General features: G+C 40.3%; 1 protein-coding gene across 2 annotated transcripts in view; it reads left to right on the top strand.

Annotated features, from left to right (window-relative positions):
* APBB1IP (amyloid beta precursor protein binding family B member 1 interacting protein) overlaps positions 1 to 18,080 on the top strand; it is a 103,133-nt gene that overhangs the window by 42,882 nt on the left and 42,171 nt on the right. Inside the window, exons 2-6 of one of the 2 annotated variants that reach the window (XM_082449728.1) lie at positions 1,711 to 1,782; positions 3,913 to 4,000; positions 7,365 to 7,657; positions 10,074 to 10,151; positions 17,498 to 17,657. In XM_082449728.1, coding sequence (XP_082305854.1) covers positions 1,711 to 1,782; positions 3,913 to 4,000; positions 7,365 to 7,657; positions 10,074 to 10,151; positions 17,498 to 17,657 — 691 coding nt within the window. Of the gene's footprint in view, positions 1 to 1,710; positions 1,783 to 2,913; positions 4,001 to 7,364; positions 7,658 to 10,073; positions 10,152 to 17,497; positions 17,658 to 18,080 lie in introns of those variants that run through there. The other variant, XM_082449727.1, reaches the window with a different exon arrangement.

Raw genomic sequence — 18,080 nt, 5'->3', positions numbered from 1 at the left:
TTTATTCACTAGTTTCTTGTATTTTTCAGATTCCACATATAAGTGATATCATACAGTATTTGTCTTTCTCCGTCTGACTTATTTCAGTTAACATAATGCCCTCCAAGTCCATCCATGTCGCTGCAAAGGTCAAAATTGCATTCTTTTTTATGGCTGAGTAGTATTCCATTGTATATATGTGCCAGATCATCTTTATCCATTCATCTGTTGATGGACACATAGGTTGCTTCCAAATCTTTGCAATTCAAATAATTTATTTTATTTTATTTATTTTGGCTGTGTTGGGTCTTCGTTGCCGCACGCAGGCTTTCTCTAGTTGCAGCGAGCAGAGGCTGCTCTTCATTGCGGTGTGCGGGCTTCTCATTGTGGTGGCTTCTCTTGTTGCGGAGCACGGGTTCTAGGCTCGTGGGCTTCAGTAGTTGTGGCGCACGTGCTTAGTTGCTCTGCAGCATGTGGGATCTTCTCGGACCAGGGATCAAACCCATGTCCCCTGCATTGGCAGGTGGATTCTTAACCACTGTGTCACCAAGGAAGTCCCAAATAATTTATTTTAAATGCAAACACACACATGTGTGTGCAGAGATAATAGTATTATGGTTATGGTAAAAAAAAAAACAAACAATCTTTTAGTGCTACATGTATCTACATAAAAAAAATTAGTCATGAGTTGATCATTTTTAAAGCTGGACACTGGGTACATAAAAATCATTATATTATTCTCTTTTGTATATATTTAAAAGTTTCCATATAAAATGATTAAAACACAAACACACACATACATACATATAAATATTGTTTGGCTTAAATAATACATGCTGCACTCACCAGACTTCTTAGCTTGAGCTGTAATTGGTACTAATCTTCTAGTGTTTTAGAACATTTGGGACCCTAAGAAATTATCTGCGGTAAACTCCTTATCTTACAGATGAAGCAGCTGAGTCCCTTTGCTAAACAACACATTACTAATTAAGCCTCATAATCATGTCTCCTAATGTCCTAACCCAGCCTTGCCAACCATGTCAGGAGGAGAGAGACTGGTTACACCTCCCAGGGCGTCCCCACCCCACTTTATGGAAACACTTTTCCTCTCTTGGACAGTTCTTTCACTCGGTTTAAGTAGAGAAAGATTATAATGTAAAATTTGTTTTATTTCCATCTCTCATCACTTGATTGTGTGGCCATTTTAGTTCTAAGTGTTTGTCACCCTAATATTTCCAAGTAAATGTGCCAAAAGCTGCTGTTTCAGAGATAACTTTGTAAAGCAAGGAATCATTTGGTAAATAATCTTACCACTGACGTATCATTTTTGTGTAGGTTTTTAAATGGAAATGAAGTTCTACATGACTCTGATGCCGTCACCTGTGGCCTGAGGCTTTCTCCTTTTCCAATCAGGGTGTCCTACGGTGATGTGAATTCCTGAATGTGTCCACTTTGTCCCCTTGGCCCCAAAGAGACTAGTTCCATCTGGAAAAAGAGTCCAATTGTTGGTCTGAGACAGTTACTAGGGTTCCGTTCAATCTTGGACCAAGCAAACTGCAGAGAGGTCAGGCATGGAATTTCAGGGTGAAATGCACCTCCCTCTCTACAACCTTCTCTTCTTGACTTACTTGCCTGTCTATGGGGCTTTTGGGGAAAAGAAAGAGATGGGACAGTTATCCGGGGATCAGACTTTTATTAGATTGTTTATAACTGGATTTCTTCCTTTTTCAGATGGGTGAGTCAAACGAAGATATAGACCAAATGTTCAGCAATTTGCTGGGAGAGATGGATCTCCTGACCCAGGTAAATTCCCTTCCTTAACTTTCAAATGAGAAAAAAATGGGGTTAAATGGATGTAGGCGAAGGGTATATAGTTGACCACTGTACTATTTTTTCACCTTCTTGTTTGACATTTTTCAAAGTAAAAAACATTAAAAGAAAAAAAATGGGGTTACAGATTTATTTTAATATGACAAGAGAGCTATCTTTTTAAAAAGACTGGAAATTCACAATATTACATATTCCTGATGTAACAGTGGTGGGGGAGAAAATAAACCTTTTTTCCTGTTTATACCCTTCTGAGTTCAGTTAATTGAATACCTGGGTCACACATACATTCTGTTACGGCAATTTTCATGCTCATCGTGATCAAATATTTAACCAGTGGAGGAATTTTCCCCAAGCAAAGCTTCCACAACCACTACCACTAAACAATTTCCCCTGCAGTTACCTTTATATAAAGACTAGTCAGCTCATCGCTTTCTGCATAAAACACTAAAATAAGAATCACCCAATATTCCTCAATATGATAGGGATCTTAAAGTTTTCTACAAAGTAAATGAAGAATAATCTATGTTTTTTTTAAGTATTTATTTTAGGAAAAATAAATCACTGTTAGTTAGCATCTACTTTATATTCCGTATAACATTCAAGAAGGTTTAGATTCTATGAAAGAAGAGACAAAATGTGAGACAACAGGCTTAGAGAAAAGGGTGCTGACATAACCAGGGAGTGTTAGGATGGAAGCCACATTTCTATAAATCAGAGGACCTTTTTCCTCCCATGAAGGGGGAGGGTTTAATGAACATCTGTGGTCTCTCTGTCCATTCACTCACTTCTGCTCCATAGAGGAATGATTATTCTGATTGGTCAGAGTCTGGGATTTTCATAGTTGAGTACTGTTACTCTAATTCAAGAGTAAGAAGAGGGCCCCTTAGAGTGTCTTGGATCTGCCTTCACTGAAGGCCTTTCTGGGTTTTGATCTTTCTTTATTGCGCTCAGGTGAGTGGAGTCACAGGGTTTGCTTGGCTAAAACTGGGATTGAAGGAGTTCCTTCCTAAAACCGGTTTCCTCTCTCTCCTTTCTCTCTCTCTCTATTTTACTCAAAGCCTGTTATGTTACACATTCATGCATTCATGTTTTGTTAGAGTTATACTTCCCAGTTATAGCATTTAAAAACCAACTAGTTAATGAATAATTTTGTACTTTCTTTCACTAAATTTTTTTTTCTGGTATCTGCCCCGTAGTTTCTCCATCAACCTCCCCATTTCTGGGCAATTTTTGCAAGCTCATTCTGGTTTTTAGAATGAATTCTGGAGTTGCAGTCACTTTTCCCTACATTTTATCCTTGATTCTAACTTGCTTGGGTTCATTTTTTTTTAACTTCTTCTTAATTAATGGCCTTTTTTTTTTTCTACGTATAACTGATGATATCTCATTAATTTATTCTCAAACCTATAATGATTGGTTTCCTTCAGAAATTTAAGACATGAACAAGGATGTTACTTACCAAATCAAATTAACATCGAAGAATGTACTCATTGTCATGAAAACATTCATGTTTAAGAACAGGTGAAATCACTTCTCAAACTATGGATGTAAAAATATTTTTAAATATTAGCTTTTAAATCATACAAGCAGTCACTTTATCAATTAGAAAATAATGTTATTTACAAAATTAGTAACTTACTGTGTCTTAATTTCTTTTTAACAAGTTTTATTAACTAAGAGTAACAGCATTAACATTTTACTGTGTAATAACAGATTGCATCCTGAAACAGCTCTTATCTTCAAGTGACTAAACAATTCCTTTCTTTGATGTCATAGCTTAAATCCTTATGAATTGTATGTAGTGTATATGTCACAGTGCTTCATTCCGGAAATTTTTTGTGGTCTCTAAAAATGAACAACCTCAGTCTCATCATTTGACCTGTTTTGTTTCAAGATGTACCTTCTAGAATAATTTTTAACTTGTCATTTTCTGTAGGAAAAAAAAATCACCTAAAGCATGTTCAAGTAAGAATACAGTTTTTAGAGAACATATTTAAAGAGAACATGTATAAGCAGCAAATGATTCTTTACTTAATGATTAAATTGTACTTCAAAAATATTAGTATCATGAATAACTTTGGGGGATGGGATCTGTTTTCACAGAGTTTAGGAGTCGACACTCTCCCTCCTCCAGAACCTAAACCGCCCAGAGCTGAATTTAACTACAGTGTGGGGTTTAAGGATTTAAATGGTGAGTATCATTTCTTTTCTTAAGTAATTTGAAATGATAACAATGACTAAAATCTGTACACAACTGTAACCTGAAAACAAAATTTAAGGAACTTGGACATCATGACAAGTATAATTTTTAAAGTCCTGGATTTCATACAGATTGAGTGCTGCTGTGTTTGGATTGAATTGAGAGGCTAAGAAGATATTTTTGCCTATAATGAAAAGGAACACTATCCTGTATTTGCTGAAAGTCTCAAAGCTTTCTAATTTTTTTTTTTAAAAAACAGAGAGTTTCTTCTTACTCCTAAGCCATTACAGTAATAAGGTACAGTAGTATAAGAAAATATTAATAAGGAAATGTCCCTTCGAGGATATTAATGAACTGCCCATTTCATAATGATTGAGAATATATGAATAGATGCTTCAAAATATATTTTAATTAATATATATTTAATATATAATATAGTATATTTGCTCTATTTGACATTTTAGTCTCCTGAAGTTTGTCATATTTTATTAACAAAAATCTCTCTTCCTACTTAGTGCATTGACAATCTTTAGCCCATGTGCTACTCAAATTACAATGAATCTTGAAGTAATTGCTTCCAAATTAATGAGAATTCACTGCAACTCTTGGAAAAGATTTTCCAAAGACTTGCAGTGCCAACCAAAAGAATAAAAACCAAAATAATAGAGAAGCCCAGTTACAGAAATCCAGAGTTCCAAGTTTTATTTCCATCACTCACTGGGTTCCTTTGTTTCTGTCATTTTCAGTAATTTTTAGATTAAACCCTTAAGGTTCCAATACCTGTATCTTGATAAATTATAGTACATCTCTTCTGATTTCCTCTTTTTCCCACCCTCTTTTCTATTTTCCGTATAAACTTATTATTTCTGTCAGTCGTTTCCATTGCAACATGGAATGATGGTAACATTCATGAAGTTTCAGAAAACCAACACACTTTTGTAAAATTATGATGTTAATAGAGAACATATACTTGCACATATGAACAATGCAGATTTGCCTGATACATTCATAACAGCTGAATAATCAGTTCAGTTAAAATTAAAATTTAATCAGTAATTTAGTTGTAGTAAGCTCAACTAATGCTTTCGAAGCACTTAGTACCTAGTATCAAAAAATTACTGAAAATGTCAGAAACCAAGAAACCCAGCAATATATAAGCATAGTCATGTTAAAAGACAGTAACCAGAAACTCGTGTCATTAAGGAGACAAGACCATAAAAAAGTACTGATATGTACTGAAAATTAAATTTGTTGGGAATTACAATAGCAATAGATTTTTTTTTTTACTGTCTTCCCTTAAAACATTGCTTAAAATGAGTCAGAAAATATTTCACCCAAAGTTATTTGGAGAGTTAACGATAAACTTCTGAACAGAATACCCAATTCCTTATCACTCAATCCCATACCAATATGTTGAGGATTATAATTTGCTTTGGAAATTGTTACTATATGTGTTACTGTGGGAATTTTGTCCCTAAAATTTTTATAAAGGATTAAAATCATTTGCTGTGTGTCTACAGTCACAATGTAATTGATAACACTAGAAAATTAGGAATATGCTTCATTAGTTCTACACATACTTTCTCTGAGATTTTTTAAATTTCACTTAATTTTATGAAAAGTTATATGCAAAACAGCAGTGGCTTAGAAGGAAAATGCTTTTTACCCAGTTAAGAGAGCCAAACTTCAGTCCAAGTGCTTTACATAGAACTGTTAGCATTAATGTAATATGCTACATAGTGTTTATGCTGATGATGTTTGGCAATAAATGATTTCACCATGCTTTCTGCTCATTTGTTCCTGAGAGGGCTTCATTTCCCCTGCCCGCATTTCCTCAATCCAGTTCACGCTGCACGCAGCAGCTAGAATTCTCCTCCTCGTGATCACTTCCACCTTGCCCATACTTTGTTCATCACACTCACCATCCGGTGACTGCCTGATGGACAAAGTGCTGTAGCAACGCGACTCACGGCCACGGCTCCCTGTATGCCACGTGGTGTAATCAGCGTTCAGGACCCCAGGTCTTATCTCCACAGTAATCTCTCACATGGAGGAAATTCCAGTGAAAATCGTCCTCCCTCACCCTCACTCTGAAAATTCGGGTATGCCCTTTCCTTTAAGAGTTAACTCCCAGCTCACTGTCTTATGAAGTCTTTACCACTTAATCCCAATGAAAAAAAAATTTTTTTTTCATTCCTTAACCCCCTTGGTGCTTTATTTCCTACTATTGAATATTTATCATTAACTGTTCTTTTTGTGATGTGAGAGTTCCTATAGTTGGATGGTGTGCCCACAGAAACTCTGCCCTCACCCCAAGTCTCAAGGCACATTAAATAAATCCCAGTTGGTGGAGACCTACTTTCTTCCAAGTATATTTATCAGTGGTGCTCTGTCTGCCCTTCAAAGACCTGGGGAGAATTTTCCAGCCTCTCCCCTCCCCTACTTTCTAAAACTCTAAGATCTTGCACCAGAATGTACAAGAATTCTCTACTTAGGCATCTAATCAGGTGCTTGGAGTTGACTTTATAGCTGACCTGTGAGGTCCCAATGTTGGGAAGACATTTCCCCCGTTTTTTTTCTTTTTTCTTCCTTCTTTTTCTTTTTCTTTTTTTTTTTTTCTTTGGAGGGAAGGGGCTTTTTAGCTTTATTGAGGTTTTTTAAAATTAATTAATTAAATTTTTTGGCTGTGTTGGGTCCTCATTGCTGTGCACGGGCTTTCTTTAGTTGCGGTGAGCGGGGGCTACTCTTCGTTGCAGTGCGTGGGCTTCTCATTGCGGTGGCTTCTCTTGTTGCAGAGCACGGGCTCTAGGTGTGCAGCCTTCAGTAATTGTGGCGCATGGGCTTAGTTGCTCTGCAGCACGTGGGATCTTCCCGGACCAGGGATTAAACCCGTGTCCCCTGCATTGACAGGCGGATTCTTAACCATTGCGCCACCAGGGAAGTCCCAATTGAGGTTTAATTGACAAAATTGTAAGATATCTAAAGTGTACAGTGTGATGATTTGGTGTGCATATACATTGTGAAAGGATTCCCCCCATCAAGTTAGTTAACACATCCATCACTTCACCTATTTACTTCTTTTTTTTTTTAGTGAGAACATTTAAGTTCTACTCTTTCAGCAAATTTCTATTATAGCCATACAGTGTTATCAACTGTAGTCATCATGTTATACTTAGATCCTCAGACCTTACTCGCCTTATAACTGAAAGTTCATACCCTTTTACCAACCTCTTCCTATTTCCCCCACCCCAGCCCCTTGCAACCAGTACTCAAATGTACTCTTTAAAATGACTTTCGTTAAGTTTTTCTAGGTGCAAATCGTTGTCTTGACCATTAACGTGATTTTCCCTATCAGAGTCCTTAAATGCACTGGAAGACCAAGATTTAGACGCTCTCATGGCGGATCTGGTAGCAGACATAAGAGAAGCTGAGCAGAGGACAATCCAGGCCCAGAAGGAGTCCTCTCAGAGCCGACCTCATTCAGCATCTCTGGATGTACCAAGTTTCAGTGGTGCAGCCTCTCTTGGTTATGCAGCAAATGTTGCTGCACCGAGTATTAGCCAATATGAGGATGACTTACCTCCTCCACCAGCTGATCCCATGTTAGACCTTCCTTTGCCACCACCCGCTCCTGAACCTCTCTCTCAGGTAAGTCCGTGGGGTCAGGACTCTTGACCTCTGCCACCCAAGATCTCTGATCTTCTTCATAGTGGCGGTTACATTCAAGTTTGTATGCCCAGAGCTCTGAGACTCTAAAAAACAAGGATCCCAGATGTGTTCATTGCAAAGCCAGAGTCTCCATAAAAGGACAAATTGGTGTGTATAAAGAACATATTAGGGCCATATTCAGGAATTGTTATAGTTTGGCTAAAATCTATATTTGTATGCAGCTTTCCCTGATAATACTTAACCTTCTGGGGTCATGTTTTATTAACTTGGTATGAACTGTGGAAGTGATTTATACATTTCTGTGTCCCTGGTCCTAGTCCAGTACATAAAGAATATAAGGCATTCCTTACATATTTTGGAATTGAACTAAATGGAATTTTGCTGAATTTGGCAGCCGTATTCAGTAGGGCAAAGATGTCTATGTATCACGTGTAAGGTCATAGTTGGGAGGGGCGTTATGGGGTGGGTAGGTGATGAGTGCTTGATAGTAATAGATTTCTGGGAAGTTCATACTGTCATTACGTGGGACGTTAACTCATATCTCTCATCCATGCAAGAAGAGCGCTTTAAGGATTTTTCTTAGAGTAAGCCACTTTTAAAATATTTTAGAGTAAGAACCTAGCTCTATTTCCTGTGGCTTCTGCATTCGTTGTACTGGGTGATGATCAGTATTCATAAATACGACCCTAGTAACCCTGAGAGTCCCTACAATGCCTTTTGAATGAACAAATATGAAATATAAATCAAATATTAAATCCTACTCATTGCTCTATTGTGTGATTATTGTATAAAAATTATTTGAAAATTGGTGATCCATATAGAACAGAGGCTCTTTTTCCCCCAATTTTATTGAGATATAATTGACATATAGTATTGTACAGGTTTAAGGCATACATGATGATCAGATACACATATATTGAGAAATGATTACCATAGAGAGGTTAGTTAACACCTTCATCACCTCATATAATTACCTTTTTGTTGTGCATATGGTGAGAACATATAAGATCTACTCTCTAAACAAGTTTATAATACAGTACTGTTAACTGTAGTCACCATGCTGTACTTTAGATCCCCAGAGCTTATTCATGTCATAACTGGAGGTTTGTACCCTTTGGCCAACATCGCCCTATTTCCTCTGTCCCCAGCCTCTGGCAACCACCATTCAACTGCCTGTTTCTATGAGTTCAGCTTTTTTAGATTCTCACATGTAAGTGAGATCATACAGTATTTGTCCTTCTCTGTCTGACTTATCTCATTTAGTGTAATGCCCTCAAGTTTCATCCATATTGTCACAAACAGCATGATTTCCTTTTCTCATGGATAAATTATATTCCACTGTATACTACACCACATCTTCTTTATCCATTCATCATCAACAGATACTGAGGTTGTTTCCATGTCTTGGCTGCTGTGAATAGTGCTGCCATGGACATGGGAGTGTAGATCTCTTCAAGATAGTGATTTCATTTCCTTTGGGTAGATACCCAGGAGTGGAATTGCTGGATCATATGGTAGTTCTATTTGTAAGTTTTTGAGGACCTGCCATACTGTTTTCCGTAGCAGCTGCACCAATTTACATTCCCACCAACAGTGCACAAAGGTTTCCATTTCTTCACTTCCTCGCCAACACTTTTTATCTCTTGTCTTCAATAACAGCCATTCTAAAGAGCAGAAGCTCTTAATATAGGGTCCATGAAGATGTCAGGGAGTCTGTGATTCCCAACTGTATGCAAAGTCAAATGCACATGTGAAGCTTTATGGGCTTCATTGCTTTAAACATATTCCTAAAGGGGTTTGTGGCTCAAAAACAACATAAGAACTACTGGTATAAGAAGATATATATCTGCTTTGGGCTCATAAAATATTTCACTCTCTTTTCTGCCTGCTCATGTGTTTGTCAGTAGTCTGTTGTGGTTTGTTTTTTTTTTTTTTTTGGTGAATTATAAGTTTAAGTTTGATTGGGGAAGATAAGGACCCTGTAGGAATCTAATAAAAACTAGGAATCCCAGAAAACGCATACTGATCCAAAGGAATGTATATAATATCAGGAAGTGCTCAAATCCCTTGAGATTCACCTATAGATTCCTCAGGTTAGACCCAATTTTGAGCCAAATTTTGAGATTTTTGCAGACTAAATATGTGAAACTCTGACTCATCATTTCATCTTTTAAGTTACTATTCCTAAAATATAAAGGGTGACTGTCTTCTGTATCTCCCGGTTGAAGATTTCTGTTACAGTTACTTAAATTTTGAAAATCGATCATGTGAAATTTGGTGCCCTATATAACACAGCCTTTTGTCAACATAAAGTGACTAAGACACTAACGATGGCAGGGGTACTTACTCCCTGGTGTTATTAATGGACTGTGTTGAATGTCTTGTCATTTTACAGGAAGAAGAAGAAGCCCAAGCCAAGGCTGATAAAATTAAGCTAGCATTGGAAAAACTGAAGGAGGCCAAGGTCAAGAAGGTAAATTATGAATCACTTTTGCATGGGGCAGTCAAATTAATGACTTTTTATTATGCTTAAAGCTAAAAAAAATTTTAATTTCGAGTGGTGCTTTCCAATGAGTTGTAGTTTTTTAAATTTAAGGACAAAGATAAATTATTCTTTCCATGACCTTGCTTGGCTCATTTGTGATTGATAAATAGGGGACCTATGTTAGTGTAAATGTGGAGGTTTCCAAGTCTCTACCACCAGGGCTCCCTCCCCTAAGGATGCCCTCTGGGTTCTGCTCACTCTTGGGTAATTGCAGGTGGCGCCCCCTTCTGGGGGCGAGTTGGCGAGTCAGCTGGGTCAGAGTTCAGCTTCTAGTGGCATCACCTCATTTCCACGATTGTTTTTGTGCATTTTATATACCCCCTGAGGCAGCCTCCAGCCTGCCCTGGGTGTCCAAGTTCTCTCCTGAAATACCAAATGTTCTTTTGGCTAGCTCTGTGTGTTCAAAGTTAGCATAGGTTTTGAGTGACCTGCCTCGACCCTATTGTCCCAATAAGCCTGTAATTTATCTTGCTTTTTCTGTAGAGCATAGGTTTTTCTGGAGACACATATATCGTATTATATCAGAGACACATGTATTTAACCTCAGTAGAAGCGTCTACCTAATAATAAAGTGTTAACAATAGTTAGTTAGGTAAATTAAGAGAAAGATAAACAGTCTCACTTCGACTCCTGAAGCATATACCGTGGCTGAGACTCGTTAAGAACTTTTTACTTACAGTTGGGTGAATTATTCTTTTCATACAGGGCATTAGATTTTATGTTCCTGCAGCACCTCTCATGGTTCCTTGAATGAAGGATTTCAGTACATGTTGATCGATATTTAATAAATATTCCTTGACTACCCCAGGATCCAGACTTCCAAGGTTCATCTATGAGAATTTTTCCAGATCATTCTGGTTCCATTCATTTCAAGCATGCATGAACATTCTTACCATTTTTCTTCCCCATTCTCTACGTGTGATTACGTTCTGTGGTCGGTTATTGAACTGATACATCCTCGGCTGCCTTCTCCCCCCTTGTCCTCACTCTGTGAACCCCTGGTTAAATCCAGCCTGGGCCTTCAGTGCTGCCTGAGCTTCCAAGTCCAGTCTCTCTCCCACGAACCTAGAAAACTATTTCCACCTTGTCCTCTCTCTGAAAATCTCCAGTACCTCCTTCCTCTCCCACATTTTCTTAGCTCATTGCACTGAGAAGTAGAAGCAATCCAAAAAAAGGTTCTACAAGCTCCCAACACATTTGCCTCCCTACCCGCCTGCACTTGTGGCAGGTGGTCCATGGTCTTTCCTGTTCCTGTGCACGGGCTGTCATGTTTCTAAGACCAGTCCCCCTCATGTGATTCTCTTCCCACCTCTTTTCTTGTCCCTCCTCTGCTCAAGGATGTCCCCCCCCACACACAGTAAAGCCCAAATCCTCACGATGACATCAAGTCCCTGCATGATCTGCTTGCCAGCTCTCTCCCTCACCCTCCGTTCTAGCTTACTGGTCTCACTGCTGCCCCACAGATGTTCCAGGCATGCCTCTGCCTCAGGACCTTTGTGCCTTGCGGTCCCCCTGCCTGGAAAGCTCTTCCCCAAATTCCGGTGGGTTCTCTCTGTCCCTCACTAGGTCTGGTCACCTGCTCAGTGCCACGCACACACACACCTCTGACATCCCTTACCTTCCCCTGCTTTCCTTCCTCCCCATCAGGCGTGCTGTCCAGTTTACTTGTTTATCCTGTTTAATGCCTACCTCCCCTCCCCACCCCCAGGGAAGCTCCTCCAGGGAGTTTTGTGTTTTCCTTACCGATGCATCCTCATCTCATAGAACAGGTGCTGGGGGTACAGGGAGGTGAACCAGTCAGGTGAGGTCCCTGCCTGTGTAGAGTTCACTTCTAGCGGGGGAGAGAAGTGCTATGAAGAAAATAAAGGCGGAAGGAGTGATACTGCCCAAGGGAATCTTTTTTTTTTTTAATTGAGGTAGCATTGGTTTATAACGTTAGCTAAGTTTCATGTGTACGTTCTTATATTTCTGCTTCTGTTTACCCTACAGTGTGCTCACCACCCCAAATTTAGCTTCCATCCGTCACCATACTGTTGATCCCCTTTACCTCTTGAGCAAGAGGGAAAACGGGAGGAGCTGAGGGCAGAGAGGCAGGTGGGGTCACAGGGTTTCACAGGTCTAAGGAAGAGTTTGGAACGTATTGTAAGTGCAGCAGGAAAGCATTTGGCTGCACCACGCGGCATGCGGGATCTTAGCTTCCCGTCCAGGGATTGAGCCTGTGCCCCCTGCAGTGGAAGCGCAGAGTCCTAACCACTGGACCACCAGGGAAGTCCCCATATGAGGGTTTTTAACAAGGGGTAATATATGGTTTTTAAAGATCATAGTGGCCATTGTGTGGAAAATGGATTGTAGGGGAAGGGATGAGAGCAGGGTGACCTGTTTCATAGCCATCTCTCTAGCACAAGACCTCACTGTAGATAAACATGTATTGAACCAAGTTACAAATGGATGGCAGGGGAAGATGGGGTGTCTTCGGTTGCCGACTTTCCCTTTGGAGATAAAAAGACAAGAGAAAATGAGTAAAAATACAATTCATAATTATTTCAACTATTTTAAACCTCTGGATGGTTTATAAAATGGGGGCCACGTTGGAGATACTCTCAGAGGATAAATAAAAAGAGAAGTTGATTCTTAGATTAAAAAGGTAGAACACGGGACTTCCCTGGTGGTGCAGTGGTTAAGAATCCACCTGCCAAGGCAGGGGACATGGGTTTGATCCCTGGTCTGGGAAGATCCCACATGCCACAGAGCAACTAAGCCCATGTGCCACAGCTACTGAGCCCGCATGCTGCAACTACTGAAGCCCGTGTGCCTAGAGCCCATGCTCCACAACAGGAGAAGCCACCACAAGGAGAGCCCGTGCACCGCAACGAAGAGTAGCCCCCGCTCGCCGTAACTAGAGAAAGCCTGAGCACAGCAACGAAGCCCCAACGCAGACAAAATAAATAAATAAATTTTTAAAAAATATAAAAAATAAGGTAGAACAACTAGCATATTTGGCCAGGTTGCTTAACTGGAGATGAAGAGAACAGGGAGGAGAAAGCAGTATTTCGACAGAACTTTGCCATAATTTAGTTGAGGTGAATTGTAACAGTAGCAAAAAGCACCACCGGCCTCTAGTCAACAAAGCAGATGTGAAACAGAAGCAGTTCTGATCAGTGGGAGAGGAAAGAAAATTAAGAAGCTAAGGTGTATATTTTTTCTGACTTCTGACACTCCAGACTTATTTCTAAAAACAAAAGGCTGTGTGGCACAGAACATTAAAAAAAATAACTGAGTCATACTCATCCATTAATAAAGTAACTAAGATGTACTAACACATAAGCTACAACATGTTTTATAAAGGGTAGAATCAAGTTTATCTGAAGTACTTTGCCCTCAAGTATTCTGTGGGGTGTTGACATCACTTTGGATCACAAATGATGTACACAGTTTGTGTTGCAAAGCTGTTGGAACTGGAAACAGGATCAGATTCACTCATTGATTTTATTTGTTTCTTTGTTTTAAAGCTCTGTGACACAGGAGACCAATTCCATTTGTAAATTTTATCATAGAAGCAAAAATGTATATATTGCAAATGATTTAGGGCTGGGATAATTTTGTATTTATTAGTTTGCAAAAGAAAAAGAAGAAATGATAAAAACCATTAAATCTTTACTATGATGGATTAGAAAGGGGAAGTTTTTTCATTCTTGAGTCATTTTGCCCTATATCATATGGTGTTGATATGAAAAGTACTCAGCTTGCACATCACCTAGCTGTGACTTAGGGTGTCATGTGTTGGTATATAGCTGCTCTTCAGCTTGCAAATGTGAAGAAAGCTGTGAAGAAGACTAAATATGATTTCTTCTTGCTAAAAGTCATCAGCCTTCTCTTGTTTTTTTTTTTTTTCCTAAGTTTTATAATTGTGGACATTGGTAACTACATATGGATTAAATTTAGTTTGCAATTTCTGCCAAAAAAAAAAAACCCAACCCTTTCATAATTGCATCATTGTCAAATTACGTGATTTAGTTTTTTCTCTCTCTTTAAAAACAAAACACCAAGCTATGTTTGATTTTCTCAAGAATTCCTAAGCAAGAATGAAATGTGGTCAAACATCATTAATTTTTTCATCGGGAAGATTGTCTTCTAAGTCCTAACACTGGTAGTGTTTCTTAGGACATGTAACTACTTTATAGCAATAATCCTCAGCCGAGAGCAGAAGGTATGCCTTCCACAGAAAATAAGCCATGGTCACTCCACTATTTGAGGCATTTCTGTTTTCCACACAACCATCCATGCCTGATTTCCCCAGTCAGATGAATGGGTCTTTGACACTGTAGTAGTTGGGCCTATTGTTACATTTTTTAATTTAATTTAATTTTATTTTTTTTAATAAATTTATTTATTTTTGGCTGCATTGGATTTTCATTGCTGCTTGAGGACTTTCTCTAGTTGCGGTGAGCCGGGGCTACCCTTCCTTGCGGTGCACGGGCTTCCCATTGTGGTGGCTTCTCCTGTTGCAGAGCATGGGCTCTAGGCGCACGGGCTTCAGTAGTTGTGGCACACGGGCTCAGTAGTTGTGACTCGTGGGCTCTAGAGCGCAGTCTCAGTAGTTGTGGCACATGGGCTTAGTTGCTCTGCGGTATTTGGGAAACTCCCAGACCAGAGGTTCCCTACCGAACCCATGTCCCCTGCATTGGCAGGGGGATTCTCTTTTTTTTTTTTAATTAATTAATTAATTTATTTTTGGCTGTGTTGGGTCTTCGTTGCTGTGTGCGGGCTTTCTCTAGTTGCGGTGAGCGGGAGCTACTCTTTGTTGCAGTGCGCGGGCTTCTCGTTATTGTGGCTTCTCTTGTTGCGGAGCACGGGCTCTAGGCATGCAGGCTTCAGTAGCTGTGGCTTGCAGGCTCTAGAGCTCAGGCTCAGTAGTTGTGGCGCACGGGCTTAGTTGCTCCGCGGCATATGGGATCTTCCCGGGCCAGGGCTCAAACCTGTGTCCCTTGCATTGGCAGGCAGATTCTTAACCACTGCGCCACCAGGGATGTCCCAGGCCTGTTGTTTTAAATACATCAAAAGATGTACATACAGGGACTTCCCTGGTGGCGCAGTGGTTGAGAATCCGCCTGCCCGTGCAGGGGACACGGGTTCGAGCCCTGGTCCTGGAAGATCCCACATGCCGCGGAGCAACTAAGCTCGTGTGCCACAACTACTGAGCTTGCGCTCTAGAGCCTGTGAGCCACAACTGTTGAGCCCGTGTGCCACAACTACTGAAGTCTGCGTGCCTAGAGCCCGTGCTCCGCAACAGGAGAAGCCACCGCAATGAGAAGCCCACGCACTGCAATGAAGACCCAACACAGCCAAAAATAAATAAATAAATTTATTTAAAAAAAAAAAAAAGATGAACATACAACAAAAACAACTGTCCAACTAGAGGTTTCTGGGCTACAGGTTTTCAAGGGAAAGAAGTATTCTTCGGACAAGCCTGGAATAGTGGTCTAATTTGAATGGTCCCAGGAGGAGGAAATGCACCTTTATTGCCCTGATGTCTGCATTTGAGTCTTAGGTGTGCAAATGTGGGAAGAGCAGTGCTAGGTGTGCTTCGACTTGTGGTCCTTGCCTGCTCCTCATCCAGATTCTTATCACCATCCACACCCTTGGTTGTTCTCAGTAACTCTGCACAGAAATCCACAGGAATTGCATTCTTCACTGTTAACTACACATTGTCTTCAAGATCCAGTTGGGTGGGAGTGGGACCAGAGGGGCAGTTTCCCTGCTGCTCAGAATCTAACCCAAACTTTGGGGGAGGAAGAAATGTTACCAATTGTATGACCTCTCTCTTCACTCCATCTAAACACTTTTTTAAAATAATGATAAGCCTCATATGTGAATAACCAGGACCAACCTTAGACAGACAGAATAGGCAGAACTTGTCTCTAACTATCTCATGCTTCTCTTTTCAAGTTAGAATAGAAATTTAAGCAAGAGTGTCAGGGGGTTCTGGTTGACGACGCTGCTTCCGGGAATTCTCTGCTGGCAGCCTGTGGAGTAACTGCAGGCACTGCAGGCTGGTGTTTGGGCAGGGATGGTCTGGAAAGGGAAAGGCAGCCCTTCCTTCCCGTGTGGCACTCAAAGATGGGCTCTAACTAGAGCTAGCTCCCACTTAATTAGGGAGGATCAGTGATCTTGGCAAAGAATAAAATAAGAACGTAGATCTTCCCAGAAGGAGTTACGGAAAATCTTCCCTTAAACATAAGTGTCTAATAAATGTGGGCTTCATGGGCACATTTCCACTGTTCCTTTTGAAGACTGGATAGATAGCACCGTTATAACCTGTAGCACTCATAACTAACAACTGCTGGAATTAAAAATATGCTACAAATACACAGGTATCAAAGAAAATCCAAACCCTAGCTGATTACTTGTTGAATTAATTCTGTTATGTTACATCAGAATTATGGTCTCTCTTAGGGATCAGAAGTTTTAATAACCTTGACAAGTTGTTTGGGAAAAATCAGTGAAATCCTGTGCCCTTATGAGTAAATTCTCACACCAAACCCTCCAGATTTGGAACGAGGTAGCTACCAATTTGACTGTGAACTCAATGCAGTAAATTTTTTTTTAATAGAATGAAAAGTGCATTAGGTCACTCATTTGCCTGCATGCCTCCATAATAGCTCTTTCTCAATCTACATTGATCTGGCTTAATCCACCTCTAATCTCAAACATGTTCTGCTGTGACACCACCTGCCTCTCAGTAAGACCCCTCGGTGACGCTGTGTCACTCTGCAACTCCTGACCTTCAAAGAATTGTAGATTCACCAACTTGGTCTTAACCTGTGTCATAGAACTCTCGGGTTGCATGAAATGGGACCCAACTCCAGCTAAGCAAGACAGAAGAATTTATTATAAAGATACCGGCACGGCTTTCAACTAAGCAACGCTTCTGGGCTCTGAGATGAACCTGAAGAAGTAACAGAAAGATGTCAGGGAGGCAGGCAGGCAGCACTTCTTGGGTTGTGTTGGTTTTCTCTCTCCCTCACCAGAATGCAGAGTCTCTGAAAGCTGGGCAAGGACTTTGCTTATTGTGTATTTATTTCTGTTTTTGTGAACTGCTTTCTCTACGTTTATATTCCTGGCACCTTAAACAAGTGCTTGGCGTATGAGTGAGTTTGTGGGACACCTTCTTACTTAAATTCGCAGAAGCGATAGCAACCTTGAAACCTTAACCTTCGTGGGTGGCCTTCTCCGGTTGCTTGAATTTACTGGCTGCCCTGTGGCTTTATCCTCAGCTCGTTGTCAAGGTGCACATGAATGATAACAGCACAAAGTCACTGATGGTGGATGAGCGGCAATTAGCCCGAGATGTTCTAGACAACCTTTTTGAGAAAACCCATTGTGACTGCAACGTGGACTGGTGTCTTTATGAAATATATCCAGAACTACAAATCGGTAAGTCCCAGTTCCAGCAATTGGCTGTACTCCAAAAAACCTGTGAGTTTGCTTTATTATGGGTTTTGGTCTATTGTGAAGAAGAGTTTGGTTCAAGGCTATCAAGACTCCCCCTACATCACTTCCCTTAGGTCAGGTTCAGTGCCTGCCTCTTCATTTATCTGTGGCAAAGAGACTCGGATTGGAGCAGGTGGCCAGACCTTGGGGAATGTAAGCAGTATTGCTGCTACTTTTCTAGCGGATCCAAAAGGGAAAGAAAGTGACAGGAGGATGCTTCTTACCGCATGCTTAGCAAGCTGAGCAGATGGTCGGAGGGCCTGGGTGTCTGTCAGCCGATGTCTCTTTAAAGTTTGCTTCTTTGTACTCTAGGGTAACTCTGCCGCGGGCCTCACATCACTGTCGGCTCACTCAATGTCTGACACT

This window comes from Balaenoptera physalus (assembly GCF_965194825.1).
Source record: "Balaenoptera physalus genome assembly, chromosome: 2".
NCBI lineage: Eukaryota > Metazoa > Chordata > Mammalia > Artiodactyla > Balaenopteridae > Balaenoptera > Balaenoptera physalus.
The sequence above is the reverse complement of the archived record's forward strand: the minus strand, read 5'-3'. Positions and strand labels throughout refer to the sequence as shown.